General features: G+C 33.8%; 1 protein-coding gene and 1 long non-coding RNA gene across 8 annotated transcripts in view; one reads left to right on the top strand and one right to left on the bottom strand.

The window, feature by feature from the left end:
- Positions 1–112: 112 nt before the first annotated feature.
- Positions 113–23,575, top strand: LOC134252773 (tetraspanin-18-like). Of its 7 annotated transcripts, none has more exons than XM_062735287.1 (11): positions 1,777–1,799; positions 1,928–2,033; positions 2,366–2,527; positions 11,912–12,067; positions 13,846–14,046; positions 17,183–17,257; positions 18,323–18,442; positions 19,440–19,548; positions 21,349–21,488; positions 21,622–21,705; positions 22,474–23,575. In XM_062735287.1, exons 1-11 carry the CDS (start codon positions 1,792–1,794, stop codon positions 22,555–22,557), a joined length of 1,245 nt encoding a protein of 414 aa, XP_062591271.1. In that variant the 5' UTR covers positions 1,777–1,791; the 3' UTR covers positions 22,558–23,575. The 7 variants fall into 7 exon arrangements, with proteins under 7 accessions (XP_062591273.1, XP_062591274.1, XP_062591271.1 ...); XM_062735288.1 differs by lacking the exon at positions 19,440–19,548 and adding an exon at positions 19,199–19,286; XM_062735289.1 differs by lacking the exons at positions 1,777–1,799; positions 1,928–2,033 and adding an exon at positions 113–471.
- LOC134252776 (uncharacterized) overlaps positions 21,063–23,677 on the bottom strand; it is a 12,893-nt gene continuing 10,278 nt past the window's right edge. The window contains exon 3 of the long non-coding RNA XR_009989014.1: positions 21,063–21,246. This is a non-coding gene — a long non-coding RNA (uncharacterized LOC134252776). The remainder of the gene's footprint in view (positions 21,247–23,677) is intronic.

Here is a 23,677-nt window from a genome sequence, read left to right as displayed (position 1 = left end):
TATCATTACTCGCACGTGCATATATATTAGCCCCTGTTCACGTGATCAAATTCATGGGGATGTGCACCTTACAACGTAAGATGTCATACACTAAACAACAAAGCCATTAGCCAGTCTCGAGTTATCTCCCCCAGTCAAAAATCTTACCCGACCTTTATTGAATAATCACTCACGGATCAACAAGCACTGATCAGATCGGCTGATTTTAAAGCTATTCAGTGGTTATAAATTACAACTGGTACACAGTGGACGACCAAAGGTGTGTGTAGAAACTGGATTTATTTTTCACAATTGGAAGTTTTTACTCTTTAAGGTGTATTCTTTGTGGTGATAAATATCTGTGCGTTACTTCTAGTTTTTTTTTAACACAATGGAAGTCAACTTGTTAAAAAAGAAATTCCTTTGAGGAAATAAAACTTTACCTGCCTCAGTATGTCTGACGTCAAAACACGGAAAACAAAAGAAGGACAGGTGAGTTTTTATTTTCGGGGGGGGGGGGGGGGGGGGGGGCAAGGACGGGGCGGGAGGTTTTGGACTATGTAATACTCTGAATTTATTTCATGAGGGTTTTATTTCGAAATACCCGGGAACTTTTACTACACGTTATCTTAAGCCCTACCTTGATTTAAATTCTTTTAGTAATATGTGCAATCTGGCTTTTATTTATTTCACTTTCAAGTAAACAAACAAAGTACGAACTAGAATTCGTGGTGTTGTACGTGGGAAATTAACTCGTGGTTTTGCTATGTCTCAGGTAGGTCATCCGTCAACTCATTTAAAGTCAAAATCCGAGTAAATTTGCTTAATTCGTTGAATAAACAAGGTACAAAGATACAGTATTCAAACTAACGTATTGCTTAAGTTTGCGGCTATTTTGAATTGTCTTGTCTAGTCCTATTCGAGCGAAACCTGATACCTCCAAATCTGTTTTTCTTTTATGTATAAGAATTCATTGACCCTTTGAATACATGGGGGATTTGAATTTAAATTAGTTCATAAATCCATTGATTGTGGGTCGAATAGATATATTATACTATTCATAAGTTTTAAATTACAAGATAGTTTATGTGTCACTGGATTTTTGGATTTAATTCTCGGCCCACTGTTAAATGACAAGCATATTTGCCCATTTGAGCTCTTTTCCCCTATTCAATAAGTCCAGTGGTCTCTTTTTAGCCACAACAGAAATGATTGCGCAAAACTATCATCGTCATAATCGTGATTCCGGGAACAACTGTGATACCTGTAATTTATATATCTTATCTGTTCATTATCGAAAGAGGGAAAATGGTCTAAACATCTTTAGCCCCCTAGACTTACTACAGCACAAGACTACTGACAATGAAGTTGAACCACCAGAGACCTTGTGTTACAATTTCCGAAATAAAAAAAAGTGATCTCTATAAACACCGCATATTATTGCATAAATAAAACAATTTTTAATAAAAAGTATTTTTAAAAATAATTTATTGAACCATGATATTAAAATGTTATTTGCATAAATTCATAAATTATTGATCAGATCTATATCTAGCGTGTTATTTACATTTTTAGTACAATCATCAATGCAAAATGGATTTCTGTGCATTATTAAGACTTCAGTGTCTCGACAGGAAATGTAGTAAGAACACTGTTGAAAATGAACACGACAAACTTTTTATGTTCAGTCCAGAAATAGACGTAGACCTAAATACTCTGATACTTACGTCATTTTAATTGTTTGCGTCATTTCCTGTTATCACTTTTGGTGTATAAAGACCTACATTACCTAACTAGAGTAGACTTAAAATAATGAATTAGTAAGTTTGAAAATAACCATATTCCTTGTCTGACAATGTAACATTTTTGTGAGTACATCAAGCTACTTGAACTTTCTAATTTTGGTAATATATATGACGTTAACCCTAACCGTTTGAAAATTCTGCAGTAGCACTCATGCTAAACCAAGTTCATCGTATGATCCTGTCCAAGAACCTCCATATTATAATGCTTATGATGAGCGGCCAACTGGAGATTTCACTAACATTGTGCAGGTTAGATAGGGGGGAAACTATTTTATAGATCTAGTAGGCATACTGTATGTGATATAGTGATTTGACGTCACATGTTTATTGACACTCAAAATGTCAATGATGACACGTGTGTATAATTGCTGTAATTTTCTCACATCCGTGTATACAATACATTTTGATTTCTGAATTCCCAGAGCGTTTTGATATCACAGGTGTAAGATTTTTTAATTTTCATATCATTACACACACGTCTTTGCTGGCTTGTTAATGTCATATCCGCAGGGACCAAGCTGTGAGCGTCAACCATCGGAACTTCTCATCTGTAATGGCTAAGCGAAGTCCTTCTATTGCAGGTTAGCCGACTCGTCGACGCATTCAACTCAGAATCTCAGGAAGCGATGGCGCTTACTTCGCAGCCAGAAAGAGAGAAAAGTGACAAGAAAGACAAAAAGAAGAGGAAGACGAGTGACAGAAGAGCTTCAGAGAAACTGTTACCTAACAGCCACAGACACCAGGTAATGTGGCCTTCGTATTAGATTTTTTTCCATATCTAGGACATGTCATGTGTGGTTATTGATCAATGATCCTGGAACGTCAGCTCAAGATGGCGTCCTCCACTGTCAAAGAACATTCCCCAATAGGTTTTAAAGAAATCTTTAGTGGTCGTAATAAGTATATTTGAAGAGAAGCTGTGGTTGTGAACCACAAAAGTATTTACATGTTTTGTTCTTTAATACCCTTCCCTTGGGGGGAATAGGACCTGAATAGCGGTGTGACTGGGTCACTGTATGTATGTATAGTATATTGGTAGAGCATGGGTATTTTGTAGATCAATTTCACCAGTGAAAACGGTCTTAGGGTAGGATTTAGTATGTAAAAAAGGATAAGTTAAGATTTTTATGGATTTCTATGTATATAATGACACTTGGTTTGAAATGTCCCTTATTTTTAAACTTTCTTCATCATTTGATTTTTGACGTTTTCCTGACAGTCAAATATTAAAATCGTGGAAAAAAAACACTACGAAAAAATTCCAATATTTTTTGTTTAAGGGGGGACCTAATTCAGTGGCACAATAAAGTTTTGAATTCTGTGATTTAGGCCTATTGTGAATAACATACGCAAGTTTCAAAAAGACAATTTATTCATTAATTATTAATCATTGTTAATGATAATGTTAATGAGTTTGTTAATATTAGAATTCTCTTCCGTTGGTTGATAGTTCATAGGAATTTCAGTTTTGAAAAGATACGTCAATAATATGCTGATTTAAGCGCTAAAAGAAAAGATAAAATTTAGCAACAAATGAAAAATATGTTTACAAGCCATTCAAAAATTAAAATAAGATTTTTAAAAAATGTACCTATATTGCTTAAATATATTAACAGGAGAAATAAAAAAAGGGGGCCCAAAACACGTGTAAATTGTAACTAATCAAAGTAGAATATACTTATTTTCCGCAAAATTGTTTAATATTCAGCTGGAATCAGGTGACACAAGAGTATGAAAATTAAAGAAAACTTCATATTTCTTGTTTATTTGATCACGTCTTTTTTCTTTACTAAAATAAAAAGTTAATTTATTTCGTTTATGAATTACAATATTTTCACACAAAGACTTTTTAAGATATTGATTATGCATATAACTATATTTTTAATGCAATATGAATTGCAATGAATTTGCCTTCATTTTAAAGATACAAGTCAAATATTTTAAATACATGTTAATTTTGAATGTGATTTGACATTTTTGGTTCTTTTTTAGCGCATTATTCTGTAGAAAAATAATGTCTGTAAATAATCTATTTTTAGCATTTCGCATCGTTTTTGCACGTGCTCTTGTGTAAAAATAAGCATATAAAGGTATTAATTTCAATGCCTTAAAATTTAAAGCAAGAAGAGAAATGCTTTTGAAAATTTCACACAAAGTACATGTATTCAAAAAAGATTTGATGATACGCTGAAAAAAATAAACCATTATCAACAAAGATAAAGACGATTTCATTCAGGTATAAACCAAAGGAAACACGGACCTCTAATGACCTCTAGAAGAGATGGAATCAGGCGCCTTGAGAGAGAACCGAGTTTTTATGGCTATATTTTTGAGTATATAGCAAACAAATATTACGTCTGGAATACTCATATCAAAAAATACATGTATAAAAACATGTACAGTACAGGTGTACAATAAAACTCCACAAACGCCAAAGAAGATACTAACCATTCATCTAAAAATATTATGATACAAAGGATGTATATAGAAGAAGCGCATGATATTTAAAACTTCCATCTAAAAAGGAAACAAGGCAAGTCATTTATGTTAAATTGTATTGTGTATTAGAACCAGACAAAGAAAATGCTTGACATTGAGCACATTGTTTTCATTCTTTTGCTCAACAAGGCTTTTTAAATAGGCTTCTTTTACCAGTAGGAAACAGATACATTAATGCAGTAAGAATACTGCAATTATTGATATTTAAACCTGTTAAATTATATTAGCACACGTAATGCTACTTAAATGCACGTGAACTCTGTGCCGTGTTCCTGCGCAATTTCCGGAAGCCAGGCACCTAGAAGTAGTCGCTAGTTTCGACCGCTAACCTGGGTTCTTCCCAGTGAAATCCATGGCCTTATCCTTTATTTTTCATTTCCTTCTGAAAATCAATAGGGCAGAAATATTTTGTTACGATGCATCCTTAATAAGCCTTAGATCATCTGCGAAATAATGACAGGTTTATCAGATTTTCTTGCACAAGTCCTGGATCACCAATACACAGTTTTGTGTATCGATTAGCGCTGCCCAGCGCCCTTATAACACTATCCACAGGGTGTTTATTTGCTTTCTGAGAAAAGTCAATTAAATTTAGTTTGAAACTATTGGATTAGCGTATTGTCAGCGAGAAAACCCAGTTTTTAAAGCTATCGACTCTGATCAGTCAGCTGCTGAAGTGGTTACCGTGTCACCGGAGATTTGGCGGGAACCGCGGTCTCCTCCAACATGGACGTACAGGGGGCGCTACTGAGCGATCTCATGGCGAATCTCAGGAACAGCTGCTCACTTAGTTCGAGGGTGAGTGTGGTCCAAATATTCAGTATTTCGGCTTGTGTGGTGTTAAATCTGTAGCATTGGACGTACGTATTATTTTTCCTTTCCATTTCGGAATCCTGAGGCAGTATTAATTAATCAGTATCAAGCACCTTTCTATTTTTCATGACCCTCCAGGGAATTTTATACTAAGGCGACCTTTGTTGAAGATTTCATCAGTGGCCGCTGGAGCGAATAATGGCTTGAAAGAGTGTTTCCCAGCACCAAAAAAAGCTTGGTTCACTTCAAAGTGATATAGGATATTTCTAAATGAAAAAAAAATCTTGCTATGATGGCTTCAGAATTGTTTGTCAAAAAGCAAATGTCCGGTATTTGTGGGGGTCTTTTCGTTCATATGCTTCATTAGGAAATTGTTAATATTGTAATGACTTGGAGTGTGTCGTTCCTCACTTTGTCAAATTTCTATCATCAGTAACAAATATCCACAGTGGACTAACTCAGGAGAGCTGCTACTCTGCAGTGATTGATGTGCTTTTTGTTCGACATTGATTTGTGAGGGGCCGTCAAAGCGCCAGCATCATCTCCCGTTGTCAGGGGTGATCCGTGCTTTATACCCATAAGGTCTAGTTATAACTTATGTTATATACAATGTATGTTGTTCTCTATTAATTAAATCACAAGAATTTGCGGGTTTTATTAACTTTAATTTTTTGCATATGCTATATAGAAGGTCTTGGAAATACAGCCACGTAGCATCGTTTTTGAAGGGGGCAGCCACATTTTTTTTTTCTTACTTACTTGAAAAAAGTTGACAAGCAAAAAAAAGTTAAACTGCCCAAACTCGAAAACCCTATTTCGTGGGGGAGGGGGGGAGAGGCCAACTTTTTCAATGCCAACTACTTCAGTACCAATTTTGTGGTATTCAACACATTTCCCTTATATCAATTTCCTGTAGCATAAAGTGTGTGTGTGTGGGGGGGGGGGGGGGGCAAAGCCTTTCACTGAACATTTCCAAAAGTAAAAGTACTGTTGGTAAAAAAAAAGTTGCTTGCCTGAAGTAAAAGTAATTCTTCAAAATATTACACCTCGTATTTATTTACGTTTTATTTGATTAAAAAAGGTTTAACCTATGTAAACGACATGAAGAGGTCATAAGCGACAACCATCTTAATTAGTAAGATTAAAAAAAAAGTACTTCCTTGAAATCAAGTCTACGCCATTTTTGTCTTTACCGGAAATAGTCAGATTTTGTCTTGTACACCATAAACATTTAATTGTTTTGAACGTAGTTTATTGATATCAATCAAAAGGATTGGAAACAAGTTCTAAATAACTTAGTGAATTCCTCTCCTTATATAATACAATTTGTCATGGAAAAAGAAAAAAAAAATAATACAATCGATACATGAATAAATAGATACAATATTTATAATGTAATACATCATTTGGAGAATCTACATGTTTCGTCAATAAATTTATGAACAGCAGCAAAAATACTGTTTTTTATCTGTAAAGGAATTAACATCACCACACAATAATACATTAATATCAATAGAAACCAAATCATTTAATTTGTCATCTGGGACTTTTGGTTTAGAAGGGGGGGGGTTTACATGCTTTGTCGCTTTTATAGTATGCGGTACATTTCCCTTTAATCACAATTTATGTAGCTGGATGAATGGGAAGAGACAATGCTAAACTTACAGACTTAATATGTAAAATGTTTTAGGATACTAATTTTTTTTATAAGAATGAAATAATTCCAAAATGATAGTATAGTTTTATTTCAATTTTCAAGTTTAGGTTTAGTTAACTCTATGTAGATCTATTGGTTAGAAAGTAGATAGCATGTTTCAATTTTTAAAGTGTCAATGAGTACATGTATATGACTATTAAATTTTAGTCATGGTGTATTGCAGTGCCTTCGATATTTTTAATGAATGGCACGGCCGCGACCGATACTTTATCTCTTTTTTTTTATTTTGATAAAAAATCTTCTTTTTTTTGGGGGGGGGTACTAGAAATAGAATGATTTGTCAGAAATGCTTCTCCTATAGTTTTTGGTGTGTTTGGTATACAAATCCACTATATACATGATTCATCAAGAAAGGCAATTTTACTTATAATGTATCAGTTCCGATGCCCCCGTGACCTTGGCTACAAAAACAATACAAATAATATTTAAAATGTCATGAGATCAGAACACAACAATTTACATATATTTTTTGTTTTCAAATTTAAATGTCGACAACGAAATGTTAGGAAGCTAAGCAACTATACTGTCTTTTACTATTTTCAATCGAGCTACAGTTTCATCAGAGACTCCTTGTCTGTTTTCCACTTCTCTTAATTTAGTGTATGTATATTACTTTATGTAATTTGAATGTCATGGGCATGTACTTAAATATTTACATGTACATAATATGTACATATAAATATATATAAGTAAGTATTATGTTGAGCAATGCTGGTTTCAGTGTGTCTGACTGGACTTTGTACACCTGTGAAATATATCGCACATTTTCTTTGGATAGGACTTGTTGACGGAATTATCACTATAAACTGATAACAGTTTTTTCTTCAGAGGACAACAGATAACTCTTACCCCAAAAGACTGCCATAAAAAGAGGATGGAACCCAGTCAATACAACATCCGGCAGTCAGACACAAAGCACATATATTGATTGCAAAGACATTGTCCAAGTTCATTAGCAAACTTTAAGACAATTGTTATACTCATTGTTCCTTTAATAGTGCAAGATTGTGTGACATAGCGTAACGAAAACTCCGACGAGTGGAAAATAAACGATTTCATTATTATACAGATCTAGAAGGCATGTCTGAAGGCATGATTAAAAAACCTCAAGGGTAGATTTGATAATGGTAATAACTCAAAAACAAAATTACTTTATACATGAAAGTAGACTTGCAAATTTCGTAAAAGACCAAATATATATTAGGACCTAGAAGCGTGGCTTGTAATTTTAGGCCAGTGACTTGTTGAACGGTCAGGTGTAGTAAATTTAAACTTAGGATTTGAATGGGACCACGTGACTATTTTTACCTGACATTACCTAGCTTATGGTTAAGTGTAAACAAGACGGATTATAAGGCCTGTAACACGAACCTCCCAAATAATTGTCACAAAAATGAAGAAAGGACCTGATATTCACAATCTGGATACCCTGGTAAGTTTATTGTTTTAGTCGTGGGCAAAGTTCAGAATAATCAAGACCATTTTTCTCGGGCCGACGGACGTTCATCAGAAGGTCACCGTATGTCACAACATAACACGTATCGCCATACCTGTCGGAGTGACGGTGTCTCCTTACTTTATAAGGACTGACAGGGAACAAAGAAGATTCATTTCATTATCAGAAACTATGTAGAAGACTTGTTTACTAAGTTATAAAAGTATCTACCATAATTTATTGTACTTCCGGTGAGAGGGTCTCTGTTTACATTGTTTTTACCTGGCCAAGTTTTATACCTGGTCTGCCCTGAGGGGGTCGTCATATTAAGGTCTTTTGGTGCAATCTCCTATGCAGAGTTGTCGTTCGTTCCTCTCTCAAACACCTCTGCAATGGGCTCACGTCAAGATTTTTGACGTAACGTATAAAACATGATATTTGAAACAATTTAAATTAATATATCTGGATTGATTTAGTAAATATCTATCTCAAAACTCAGACATAAGCATATAAATTGAATTGTAATGAATTAAAACAAACGCACTATTTCTCGTGTTTAACACTGTGTATACGCGAGCCAATGACAGAGGTGAATGTATGAGCCGATGGTAGAGTGCTTTTGGTGTATAAAATCTGCAGACGGTCAAAAGAAAAACAAACCACAGGCAAACTGATCAAACAGCTGATCGGCCTCGGTCTGCGCACTAAAGAATCGTTTTATCCGAAGAAAGTGTTTATTTGTATTGGGGGGGGGGGGGTATTGAAAATGACATGAGGTATTTTTGGGTATTCACAATACAGCAATACTTCGTTGCACTGAATTAGTGATCATTAGACACACACCTATGTGTGTAAGCAAAGGGGTGTATACAAAGTTCATGGCCATACAAACAAAAGCTTAGTTAAGGGTACTAGATTGTCTACATACCAACACATCTACAAAGACTCTCAGGTAGTAGGAGTGTTCAAGATTTTAGATGTGTTCAGACGTTTTCTCTGTTTATCAGACGTTTTCTTTATCAATTATTTAACACTTACGTGCAGAAAGTGGCATCGCATCATTAACAGTGATTAAACGACGACCCAGCCACAGAATATCTGTAAGGGTAACACGGAGGGGTCAGTGACGACTGCTGACCACCTGTACATTATCTACTGACCACTTCTGACCACCTGTCTGTGTTTAATGCTATTCTGACAGTCTACAAACGCCCCATCAGCTGCTGTAGGAAAACATCATTCGTATATCTACGTGCTTCGATACTGGACTACATAAGACAATCATCGTATGCAATTCTGCTTGTTGTTAGAAAAGGGCCTAGAGCAAATTTAGTGTAACTTACAGTAGTCTAACATGAACCTTTTCTCTTGTCTGTTACGATTGAGCCTTTCCTAATCGTCTGCAATTTGTTGGTAAATATCAACTGGAGTATATTATTAGTATCATCAATATTTGTCCCTGGGGAAGGAAGCTTCTTTATGATCTAATTGTGGACGTGAAAGGTTAAACTTTGTATGATTAAGTTTCTATAATAATGTGTTTGGCGTGAAATCGGATCGATATATAAGACAACATTAGGTTAGTTGAGAAGGCTGTTCAATTAAGGACGATTTACGCTGCCAGTCTCCAGTGGTACCGGAGCTGGCGTTGGATTCGGCAGGTGAAGTCCCGCCTGCGCGGACTGGAATCAATGTACCAGCAGACGACCAGAGGTAGTCAAAGGCAGGCGACCAAACGACAGACATGGAATATAACATGGATTACGGCACAGGGGACAAAAGGAACACGGTTTTGTACGGATTCGAGAAACCAGTACCTGAACTCACGGCAAGTACCTTCATATGTTAAAAAACAGAAATCTGACAGCCATGCTGATACAAACGTCAAAATCGATTTTCCGTTTAACTGTTTTGCAAGCCATGTTAAAACAGATTATTGATGTATGAAGGACTTGATCAATACGGTGAAAATACTGGCGTGTTTTATTGTAATGATAACTTAATATCCGTATAATAGAGCACTTCCTTGCTTCGATCGAGCCTTAAATTACTTCGTATTTTGAACCCAGAATCACGCGTTTCGTGTTTGTGTGATGTTGATTTCTTAGTTTTGGGGCATTTCCTTTTTTTTGTATGGCTTTAAAATTTTATAGTTTGCATGTATATTTTTTTCATAACACGGTATCATGTTTTTGAGTACAGAATTCCTGTCAGGTTTACGTAATATCACTCCACGCACATGTCAATTATCATTACCTACATATAATGATATGCATGCTCGTCTAAAAAGTTCACCTAATAACAAACCCTCCCTAATGGCTGGCGACAGCATGTGGTCGGTTATGATTGTATATGACAGAACATTCATCCCGGGTGAACCGTTACACATTATCAGCACCCTTGGAGCTCTCTCTACAGAATTGTTTGTAACACGCGGTTAACATCATGTTGTTGCGTTTCCATGGGAATCCTACAGGTTGAGTTTTCTCCAAAGATGATACAAATAACAGGGGAACGTAATCACTAAACATTATTACATCAGGCCATCAAAAAAGTCAGACACAAAAATCCCTCTAATTATCTGATTTGTGAAAATATTTTTAGATATAGTATGATTCAGTTTCAAGGGAGTTTGTTTGCAGCAATATTCTTTTACCTAATTACATTTCATTTCTGATAATTTGGGATTTCTGAGTAAATAGTGTAAGATAGCCGAGTTTATTTGATTGTGCATTATCTATGGGGGGTGTTGTAGAATTTGTAATAAACATCTGTGATTAATGATTAAATTGTTGTGCATATGTTTCATAATCTATATTAGATACCAAAGAAAATAAATAAACAAAAAGTTACTGTTTTGCAGTAGGATATGAACCCGATATGAAGATCTGACAGACATTTTTAAATAGCACACATGTAAATAATATTTGGAAATGTGTTAAAAGTGCTGTGCACTCAGAATATATAACAAAAATCTTATCTCTTCAGTGAAATGGAAAAAAAAACCATCCATGATCAATTACAAAAAAAATTTATTCAATGGTTATCTTATCATATATTTTAACTTTAGAATAAATTGCATTGCTGTTGTGATTATAAAGGTAAAAAAGCAGTGTATTCAAAATTTTACTAATGTAGATGCATTTAAAGGTTACATGTCAACAATTAATTTATGTGTAGTAAATCACACCCATAGAAATGATGCAAATTAAACAGTAGCTTAAGATTTTCTTCCCCCCCCCCTTTTTTTTTTAAACTTCAAGAAGGTTTATTATTTTCTTTCAGCCTTTATATTTACAACCTTTGCCTCAACTTTGAACTATAAAGAAAGGAGTATTTTATTGTTAAGACTTTCATTTAAGTCTAGTCAATTTAACTGACGTCAAAGATAAAATCGAAATTTGCCACCAACGAATTTGGCAGAACTGAAAGCATTATGTTTAACAATCACAGCTTGCTCTGAATTAGATATTGATGTTTTGTGATATATATGGTAGACATTATGAATAATGAAAAGAAAGAAAACCTGTAATTAGTGTAAAATTGAGTAATCACGATGTGAGATATTTTATAGAGTGGGTAGTAATTCTGAGGTAGAGACTAATTATTTTAAAATCTCCACTTTTTTCGTCAATATTGTCATTAGTATGTGTTTACTTACAGCCTTTGAGAGGTGGTACCGATCTGAACCACATCGATGATGGATACATCAAGCACCGTCGGGACCACCGAATACGCAGCGTCACGTCAGAGCAGGAAAGGGACAGCTGCTTCCTGTGTCTGCGAAATGCATTACATTGTTATAATGTGGTAGTTCTTGTAAGTATGGTTTGCTTTCAATTAGATTTAACTTAATGAATCTTGTCAGAGGTCAGATGACCCTATCTGTATTAATTGTGGTTTAATGAATGTAAACGCACTGTGACAAAAAAAATTATTGCAATTCAACTAATTAACACACATACACACACAATGGTCCAACATCTGACTAGCCTGTTTAACTGTACAGAAAAACACAGGAAGAGTTAAAGACTCATAGTATTGATTAATATTGGAAATAATTTTTAAAGGTAAATAACAAAGTGCTGTATTTCTAAATCTGCATATTCTCTAGGCTAACACAATGTCATTTTTTCACTAAGTAAATTAAATTTCTTTTTTTTTTTGACCCCCTAAAAATCATAGACAATGTGATTTTAACAAAAACAATCTGCCAGTTATCCTGTAGGCTAATTTGATGATGCTTTTCTTTCTGTGCTACATTCCAAGTTTCAAGTTCTTTAAACCTTACTTAAAATTAAATAAAGAAAATGAAAAATGAGTCACCAAAACTGTTACAGTTGACAGATTGAATACAAATAAAAAATGCAAGATAGAAAAAAACTATATCTGATTATCAAAGGAAGGCTTTATGTATTTATGCTTATTTGAGTTTATTTCACATAATTTTCCTTTTTTTCCAAAATTGAGAAGTGAAATTTTTAATGTATACTCTGAGATTGATTACAGATCATTAATTCACATAAATATGCTTGATGTAATGTAGCTTTCATTTATCCATCATATTTGACTATTGTGTTACAACATTATTCCAGCTATTTGCCGCTTGCTGATATAATGATGTAGTCACATCATACAGAAATGTTTGTGTAATTATCATAACAAACAGGGAGGGAGAGAAAGAGACATTTGTCAATGATTATGTTACATTAATATGTACCAAACAACTCCAATTCTATCACATTAATAAACTCTTGTACAGTTCAAGTGTAGATGACCTTTTTAGACCTAAAAGTCCAATATAATTAATTTTTACACCCAGGCAGCCAGGCCTTAAATCAAAAGCAGGTGTCTGTTGGAAAACATAGATTTGGTTGACACCCTCCCAGCAAATACCCTACATACAGCTACTAGCCTGTAGTTACCGGTAGATGTTTCAGAGTTAGATTATGGTCCAAGATTGTATGTCTGACTTTAAGTTGAGTTCATTGGTATTTTTTCTTGATGACAAACACTAGGGACAAGGGATACATATATATATATGTATTACTTTTCAATAAAAAGACAAGGTGGTAGCTGTTTGATTTGTTGAGAATAAGACTTTAAATACTCTCTTCTTTCTCTCTCTTTTTAGCAAATCCAAAGGGGGTGGGGGATTCCAACCCCTGTATCACCCCCACCCCCCACCCCCCTCTGGATCTGCCACTGCAGTACATAATGTTTGACTATTGTCTCATACATGTACTTGCAGGAAACATCCCTCAATGAAAAAAAAAACTTCATTGCATGTAAAGAGATTACTTTAAAATCTTTGAAATTTCCTCGCCCTGCAGCAGATGTCTGAAAATCTTAACTTAAACACTAAGGCTTTGTAAAAATTTGTAACTTTACTATTCTAAAACAACATGCTACACTTTCTTGGCTTATAAAAAAGTTGTCTGTCTGTGAAAAGGAATGTAAATAAACTCTCTCATGCAGTTAAGATAATTAAATTGATAGCTGCCACAGTATGACTTAAAGGTTTGGGTAATGTATATTTCAGATTATGGGGTGCGGCCTGTTGGTTACAAGTTTTAAGTCTGTGTTGTATATTTCAGATTATGGGGTGTGGCCTGTTGGGTGTGGGGATCTGGCTGCTAGTGACAGACTTCAGTGCCCGTGAAATAACGGTCCTCATCAGCTCTAGCGAGTTTGAGATCGGGACGTATATGATTCTGGCCGGTGGTGGCTTAGTGGCGCTCCTGGCCTTCTGTGGCTGCTGTGGAACAATGAGGGAAGACAGATGCATCCTGGGATTTGTAAGTGTACTGAATTGATGTTAAGTTACAGAGCATCCTTTACAAACAACTAATGAAAATGTTATTTTAAAGCAGCTTCCTTCTAAGGGGAAGAATAGAGAAGCTGTCCAGAGTAATAGAAACGTCTTGCTAAGTTATAATGGTTACATGTGAGAAATTAGTGTGGTTAATCATAAATCAAATAGAAAGTGCTCTATGTTTACAATTGCCACACTGGTAATGGAGCATTAAAACATGTCAATGGATGTAATGGTGACATAACTTACTCTGCTGTTAGGATGTCAGCCATTACCCAGACTCTGGCTCTGTGACAGTTATTGAACAGGGAATGTCAGTGTTTGGCTTTAATCCCCACTACGAACCCTATGCAGATCAATAAATTCCATTGAAAATAGTAGTGTGATCAATGTTTGATTCATATAGCATGTTTAATAGGACAGTCTCGAATGAGCAGTGCTCATTAGAGTATATTCAGTTATTGATTTCCCAGTCATTAGATTTCAGATCATGTAGCTGTAAGTGTAGGTGGTAAAAATTGGTTTAAATCTGGTACCAAGGGTCTTACACAGGAATATATAGTAGAGAAATCTTAAAAAAAAAAAAATTCCAAGGCCATGATTGGTGCATCTTTAAATCCTTTAACAATATTCTTTTCACAAAGCATGTTGTATAAATTAAAATTTGAAAAGTTAAATGCAATATCTGGGTAAATAATTTAGAGCTTATTAAGATCACCGGGGAAATCATCAATATTAAACTTTAATTTTTTTTTTTAGAATCTCAATATATATAGAATTATGAAGAAATCTTTAAAAATAAAAGGCACAACATTTGCTTTTAAATAAAGAACAACAATATGGTAATGCAAATCCTGAGAGTCACTGATACACAAGCACAAGGCTGTTGTTAGTAAATAGAATAGAACCTTTGAGGACACAACATTAGCATTCAATATACATATCATTATTTAAATGGAACAACATTTCACAATATGCATGCACTATTCTACATTTTTGTTTGAGAGACACATAAACCAAAGCAAAAAAGCCTAGGAGCCACCCCCACGGCAAGCGGTATATCTTTAACTATATTCTTTTTTTTAGCAATTTCTTTTTTACCGGTGCACAGATTTTATTCAAACTTTTCTTATTTTCTGGGTTTATATGAATTCATTATTAAAAACTTTAAAACTATTACAAAAATTGCCAAAAAGCGATAAATCTAGTACTCTGTTATAAATGTTAAAACCAAAAACGGACACCTTGAATAATTAAAAAAACAAAATGAAGAATATATTTTTTTAACAAATAACTGGAAAACCTCATTTAAATGCTAAATAATTTGTACGCACTGAAACTCACATATTTTATTTTTGTATGCACTGAAACTCACATATTTTATTTTTTTTAATTAAGAGTTATGCTTATTAATTGTCGATACATGGGGATGAGCGGAGACGTGAGGTTTCGTAGATCATAATACTGATATTATTTGGGAAGATATATTTCTTCTTTTAAAAAGATGGAATTAGTGTTTCAGTGAAATTGAAGGTGTTAGAAAAGTATGAACAATTTAATTTCATAGATTCCAGCATCAAAATGACTTTTAAAGTTCAAACCTGTTAATGAAGAAGATAATCACTTATTATAAAAGCTGTATCAAAGCAGTGATAAAATAATTAATTTCCTAATCACTTGGCTGATACAATGAAAGTGGAGAGATATATTCTGTCAAATAAAAAAAAGTAATTATGTATTGTAAACTGCTTCTAAATCAAAGCTATGTATTAACCATGACTTGTTAACATAACAATGGTCCTTAAAATATTACTGGTAATCTGATAACGATTTTGTCATTGTGTAGGTTTTCATATGGAATTTAGAGTTATAACTTAAAATCAGTCAACAAAAAGTAAAGTCAAATAAAAATAAATTAATTAATAAGTGGGGCTCCGACGTATATATGTCAATGTTGTACGTAGAGCCTGTGAACATAATGTGGCAATGAACGATTTATACACGGAAAAAAAGAAATTATATGGGTGTTTTTATGCGTACAAATTATGTGGTATGTAAATGAGGTTTTCCGCTTATTTGTTGAAAAAATTATTATTCATTTTGTTGTTTTTAATCGACACAACATTTAACATTTATAACAATATAATTTACCATTATATAAAGTTTTTATGCACTAATGGAATAACATAAGCCCAGGGCCCCTTCTTTATTTATTTTCATGTAAAAATGAACATTTTTTCTTTTCATCTTACACAAGAGTAGAGATGTTTCCTGTTTACAGAATTAAACTTTAATATTCATCATCCTTTTATCAGGTTCTGATTGTTAGCCATCAATCATTTCAGTAAGACTTTTCTCTCTTAGCCAACTCTTTCTAAGTCATCATATTTTTTCTGTAGCAAGAAAAAAATCCTGCAGTTTCTAACTGGCTTTATTTTGGCCTTATATAGACAGTATGTTTCTGTTCTAGCTTTGAATAGTTCTGTTCATGGACATTGTAAGATATGAATTAAATCAAGGATCCATTGATGTTATTTGATGGAGTAACTTTATAAGCAAATGGTCCATGCTAACAATATCTGAGTGGTTTACTGGGCCTGTGGTGGTGAAGCCAGCTTAATGAAGCCTCCTTATGAGACATTAGATAATGCTGCAGCATTAACCACACTGCCTTCCAATGTCTGAGCTCATCTCAGCTAGAATTGTTTAAACTGCTGCTTACTTGTGGCTTGGGGAATGGGATTAATTTTTATGATTCCTTGATTGAGTTATCTACATTGTATCTTCTAACAAATTTTACTTTCATTAACTGCACTTCCATTACTATTGGAGGTGTTTAGCACTGTGTACACAGTAAATAACTTATAACTTGCAATGTGCTTTATAATCTTTTGCTTATCAATGAAAACTGCAATCTGTGGCTGCTTCCTATCAATAATCATTAATTAAGCTGGTCCCCCAGCTGTCATTCACTAACACTCATCCATCATACTAACAATATCCAGTATTTTCAATTTGTAATGATTTTTAAAAAAACATTTAGTCCATGTACAGTGTACTTTCTAACCTCGACAAGGAAAAAAAGAGAATAATTTATAAATGTTCCTTTGACTTTTCAGTATGGAGTAGTATTGGCCTTGGTGTTTTTGGCCCTGCTTGCTGGAGGTGCTATGGCAGCTTTATTCCGAGACCATGTGAGTAGCATTAAACCGTTTAGTGGACTACAGCTGTGACTCTGACAAGATACAGTGATCCTTAACACGAAACACAAATCTACATGAACAATATGGATTCTCCTAGTGTCAAACATATCTTACTCTGACAAAATAGATGAAGGTATAATTAAATTACACAGAATATTCCCAATTCAACACATGACTTAAATTTTCTAAATGTTGAGGCATTAGGAATGTATAATTAGAGAAGAGGAAGCTGTTAGAAGCAGTGTGGAGGAAATTCGCTGGATAAACCAGGAAGAAGATGGGGATGTAAATAATTTACTTCAGTTCTGGCTGTGTTTGTTTTAAGTCTGAGTAACAACCAATCATCAGTCTCACCTGGAGAGAGAGAAATTCTAGACAGTCAAATACTGCACCAAAGCCCCGCAGCCAGTGTGTTGATAATGACTGTGATATTCTATAAACAGCTACCTTAAAATTTATATTAACTTGACTATGAAGTCCAACAGCTGTTATATTGCTATTGGGTTTGGCCATAAGTTTAATGTCATGTGTCACCCTCCTTAGAGGTTGCATTCAATGACAGAGCCACAATGTTTGTTTTCACAACAGAGACATTGTGTTTTACGTACTCTTTCCAAGAAGGGTTTGCAACAATGTGCATACATGTTTGATATTGATATGATGTTCATATATAAGCAGCAAGGTATCATACATATTTAAAATTGGAGATGTTTTCAAATTGCAGAAAGAAAAATACACTTTGAAGATGTTTATAATTTAGAACTTGTAAAATTTGTCTCTTGTTGATTAATAACATATACTGGTAGTAATTTCAAATGAGTCAAAAAACCACATTTGGTAAAGTGCAAAAAGATTGATAATCCACATTTTAGCTGTTAAGAATTTTATCAAAGTCATTTTAACCAATATCCATTGTAGTACTTTACATAAATTTCATGATCTTGAAAAGAGGTTGTGAAAGACCACGTGCACTACTTTGATATGAACAGAATCTCTATTACATGTATAACTTTATCGGATAAACATGGATTTATTCTTCCATTTAAATTTTTTCAGATAACAGATGATATAAAACAGAAGTTAGAGCAGACACTACAGAACCAGTATGGAATGGATGTCCGTGGAAACACCACCAACAGACTTATCACGGACGCCTGGGACTCAATGCAGAGAAAAGTTAGTGGGACAGGCGCTAATACTTACACAAAATATAGCATTATAATATCTTTTGTTAAAATTTGAAATCTGACATATGTTTATTTTAGAGATAGTTATATGCTGATTTAAATATAATACAGTAAAACTCAGAATATTTGAAATCTATATCCGAGTTATATCCATATAACGAATTTGCTTATATGGCGAACTCACAATATGATGATTTCTTTCAAGTGTTAAAAAATATGTTGATTTAAATTAAATATTTGTTGAATTTTATATACAGATGCTAAAAAAAATAAATTCATTAAAAAATTTTGAGATATTTGAAAAGTTCATTATAAATGATGTATTTTTCATTATATTTAATCTAAACGGGGCTTAAAATCAGTTCGCTATATCCGTAAATTTGTTATATCAGAGTTCGTAATAACCGTAAAATTTTACAAAGATTTGTAAAGAATTTTGCCGGGGACCCAGAAAAACTTCGCTATATCTGTGAATTCGCTATATCCTTGTTCGTACTAAACGTACTTTGTATGTTTAAAAAAACAAAAAAATGAATTTCTCCAACACGTTTGATTGTGTTTCAAATAATTTCTTGTTTGTTTATGTTTGCACTGTTATCCTTTACCTAAACTGGATTAGATTTTGGAAAAACAAAACCAAAAAAAATTATTACTTATTTGGAAATCTAAAAAATTCTAATTTTGTCATAAAATGATCTGTTAGATATGAAGCATGTTAAGTGTTTACATTTTTTTTTTCCATTAGCTTCAGTGCTGTGGAGCACATGGAAATAACCCATGGGCATTCTATAAATTATCAAGCGAGTGGTACATACAACGTAGCGACAACAGTAGTAAGTCTGTGTTGTTTGCACCACCTAACAGGTGAGGTGGTTCCCTCCCTCCATGGCACCCTCTCACTGCGGGGTCCAGAGAACCACCTGTGTTTGACTTCACCATTTTATTTTGCTTTACTAATTATTTTATGGCTTATGTTGAATTATCAGTTTGAGTGTTGTGGTCCCTATAGTTTGGATGAGGACGGAGAGGACCTAAAGGGAACCAAGTCGTGGAACTTTTATAAAAGCACCAAGTGGTACATTACCAAAATACCAAGTAAGTTAACAGCGCAACCAGTTCTCCTACGCCATCGAGCTTACACTAGGTTAATTCAGAAAACAGGGTCATAAAGAAATGATTACTGATTCTGATAAGTCTAGTGTTAGCAAGGCATAGAAAAACCATTGTCAAGCTTCTCAAATGCTAGAACTTGGACTCAACTGATTTGAATTTCTATGGTGGATTTTACCTCTCTTTCCAATGAAAAAAAATTGATGCAATCAAAAGTTGAAAGAATTCAAAGCTAAATTGAGTGTCAAGGTGAACAAGTATATACACAGAAATCTGAAAGTGATGAATATGTCAACTTTCCATTTGCTTGACACTGTTTAAATCTTCACAGTTGATCACATATTTAATGAGAGAAGTGAAATCCCAAATATTTTACTTGATATTTTAATTAGAAACATCGGCTGAGATTTGTAGTTGAAAAATTGCTATTTTTGAAGATGAATAAAATGATGTTGATCTTTACTGAGAGTTGTATATCCTGTATCAAGATCATACAGTGATTCCTGTAGGTATAAATAGAGGTTTCAACTCGGCATACTTTGGGACTTTGCTTGTCAAAGTTTTCTTTTTCCCTGTGTTCAGCTCCTTGTGTAAGTTGTGTTAGATACTGTAAACCATCTTTTATTCACATGCGAGTTTCGCGACCTACTTTAACTTGCGACTATTTTTATCACCGTGAACCATTTATTTTGCTTTGTATTTGAGGAGAATGTTTCCTCTAATTTCAAAGTAATATAGTTGGTTTAAACTATAATATTTAAGTTATCAAAAATCATATTGCCATTAAGATCACTTACTAAAATAACTATTTGAGAAGCTTGCACAATGATAGGCATTTACCAGTAGATAGACAACTTGATCTGTGGATGGGCAAAGGGAGATAAATGCATGAGATCTATAGAATAAGGTGATAGAGTTACGGTTCCTTTATTTGTTACGCATGATAGGCAGGGTTACGCTGCTAGATGTTAATGTTTAATTGATCCCTGGTTCTGGTTAGCTGAGGAAAGCAAGGTCAAGGTAAAGACACCCAGACAGGTGAGAGGCAGGGCATGGTTTACTGAGGAGATGGTATGCATGCACTCAGGCTGTTACAGGGCCGCTTCACTAATGTTAGCATTCTGCTCTCTATCAGTTATATGGTGGTCACTTTATGTTATTTGCTTGATTTTGTTTTTAAAATTTATGTTGTTTTAAGGATGTCATCATTATATTTTTTGTGCATTTTGATTCGATCTTCACTCATTGCATGTAATCTGAATGGTATTATTTTCCTTCTTTTGTTTTAATATTAACTTGTTCATCAGTATAATCAACTTTCACAACACCTAAAGGAAATTGTTCCATTTAATAAAAATTTTTTTTCATTTTTTTTTTCACTCTAGATTTTTCATGCCAAATTTCTGAGCCATTAAATTCATTCTAATCAGATAGAATTTCATTTTCTGAATTGAAATTCATATTTTAAAATTTGTTTAAACTATAAGACATCTTTTTTTGATTCTTAATTACAATCTTAGTTTGTATGCCAAGATCATTGTCTTTTATAGCTAGTATTGTCTTCTAGTGTGATTTTATGCTTCAATGGTTATATGATTAATAAACAAATATATACTCACTGTTACTTGATCAATTATCAGTCATATTCTTAAGTGTCTTCTTTTAACTTGATAAAATTGCATTCTGAAAGAAAATAATAAAATCTTCAATCTTTTATTTTAAATCTGATGTGTGAATCATGTTTATTTCTAGTTTTAATTCACCCATTTATATTTGTTGTAACAGAATACCCTATGGTCCCTGAAAGTTGTTGTATAGAGGGGGGAGACAAACAAAAGTGTCAAGGTCAGACTATCATTAAAGGACCCCCAAACTATGGGCCGGCCAGTTTGCCTAAAAAATTTGAATCCCACCTTTACACTGAGGTAATTACTAAACTTTTATAATAAATACATATATCCTTAATGTTAAAAGATATTAATATTTTAATTTTAAATTTTTTAAACTGTATATTGTTCTTTAAAAAATATACTTCATATAAATCACTGTGTTTTACAGGGTTGTTTTGAGAAGGTGTTTCATTATTTAGGAGAGTCTGTCCTGATTCTGGGAGGGGTGGCCTTTGGAGTACCTCTCTTTCTGGTAAGTCAACAGAAATGGAAATATATAATGTAACAATGACACTGCAGACTGTAGCATCCCCTCAAAATTTAACTTTATTTAAAAAAGCTGGATTTTACTGTCACTCTATCCCTGGACCCTGGAAGATGTCATGATTTTGGAAAAAATCTGAGTCTATACCATCTGGTAAAACTTCCATATCAGTTCGACTGAATATGGATTTTCTATTCTTGAGAAGAACATTTTTAAAGATTTTTCCTATTTATATCTATGTAAGACTTTGATTCCCAATAGTGTGCCATACCCTGTGTTGGGGATCATGATTTGAACTAATTTAATTGTGGAAGCTTTCAGTTAAATTTCATCTTTTCTGGTTCTTGAGAAGAAGATTTTTAATGACCCTACCCAATAGTTACAATGGAATCATTTTTATTTTCGGAGCTCAATGTTCATGGCTACAAATTGGCCCCCACTAACGATGATTCCACAGTTGTTTATTGCAATAATTCCCCTCAAAAAGGGTTTGGCCTTTCATTTGAACAAATTTGAATCCCCTTTACTCAAGGATACTTCATGATATTGGGGAAAAATAACTGACGACACCTACAATGACAATGAGGATGACAGACAACATACAAATTATGAACAGAAGGGCTCACTTTAGCTTTGGGCTCTGATGAGCTTAATTAGGTCCATTTATCTGAAACATAATATTATTTTGAGTATAAGATAGTGATAACTAATTGTTTTATCTGGAATATGTCATTATAATTTTGTTTATAATTACAGGTAGTGGGATCCATTATTGCCTTCTGCCTTTGTGCCAGAGTCAAAAAGTCCGACACCAGTTTTGACGAAGAGGAGGACCTCTAATAAATAATCAACGCACCCCCAAAAATGAACAATAAAACTGAGGATCTCATATAATATAGACCACAAACTGACGGTGTTCCTGTGTCAGTTAGATTACACTGCCGACTGGGCAGCACGTTACCATGGTAACAGGACCAGCCTACATTCCGGCCCAGATCAGGTCATACATTCCATGGGATATTCCAGTCCATCTATCACCACCCACTTCATATAGACTGTGAAATCATATTGTGTGTTTGATAAAGGACCAAGGAAGAAATGGCGTGATATGTGTATGTGTGTGCAGCAAAGAGTGCAAGTCTATTCAATGTGTAAAAGGAGGTTATGATACATTGTATATATTTTTACCTTGATTTTGTTTATGTATACATGAGGGAAGATTTTGAGGACAACTGTTGTGTGCGAGAGGACATGTCTGTTTTGTGTTGCTTTGTCTCACCTGGGATAAAAATCCCTAATTCTTGTCACACATAGATCCCCCCTGATCATTGGTCAAATCAAAACAAAGTGATACCAAAGAAATGAATCGGTATCCAGAATTCTGTTGGAGCTTAGGATACTTTGTGGCTTACCGTTCCTTGTTATCTTTTAGCACGCAAAACATTGTATAAATTACGCCATTGTCATTTTTTCATCACAACAAATTTTAAACCTAAAGAAACCTGAGCATTTACCATGAGTGTGTTTTGTATTAGGTATAACCTTGTACCTCGATACATTTCTATGATAATGATGAATCATGGACCAATCTCTTTGTGATTTTCTTCTTTGATATTATGGAGATAATTTTGTTAATTCTATTTTTTGTGTTGTTGACTGACATAAAGATTTGTTTACTTTGTAGTTGATATTCCATAAACAGAGTTTAACTAGACGTACAGGTGCAATCTGTTTTCAATTGCTTTTTTTTCCATTTTGCCTTGTTTATGTACAAATGAGAGTTTATTTCTAATAGCATTTGTGATTGTTTTAATAATAAATTCTTACAAATAAAAGACCAGATGGATAAATATTATAATAGCGTTTATCTTATTCTTTAGATAAACATGATAAATGAATAAAACCCTATAGCGTCCCTTGTTAATTAAGTTGAGAAGAAATACTTTGAAAAATTATTTCA

The sequence above is a fragment of the Saccostrea cucullata genome, unplaced genomic scaffold (assembly GCF_032062105.1).
Source record: "Saccostrea cucullata isolate Sc308-1 unplaced genomic scaffold, CSIRO_AGI_Scuc_v1 ctg101, whole genome shotgun sequence".
Lineage (NCBI taxonomy): Eukaryota > Metazoa > Mollusca > Bivalvia > Ostreida > Ostreidae > Saccostrea > Saccostrea cuccullata.
This window is presented reverse-complemented; position numbering and strand designations above follow the sequence as displayed.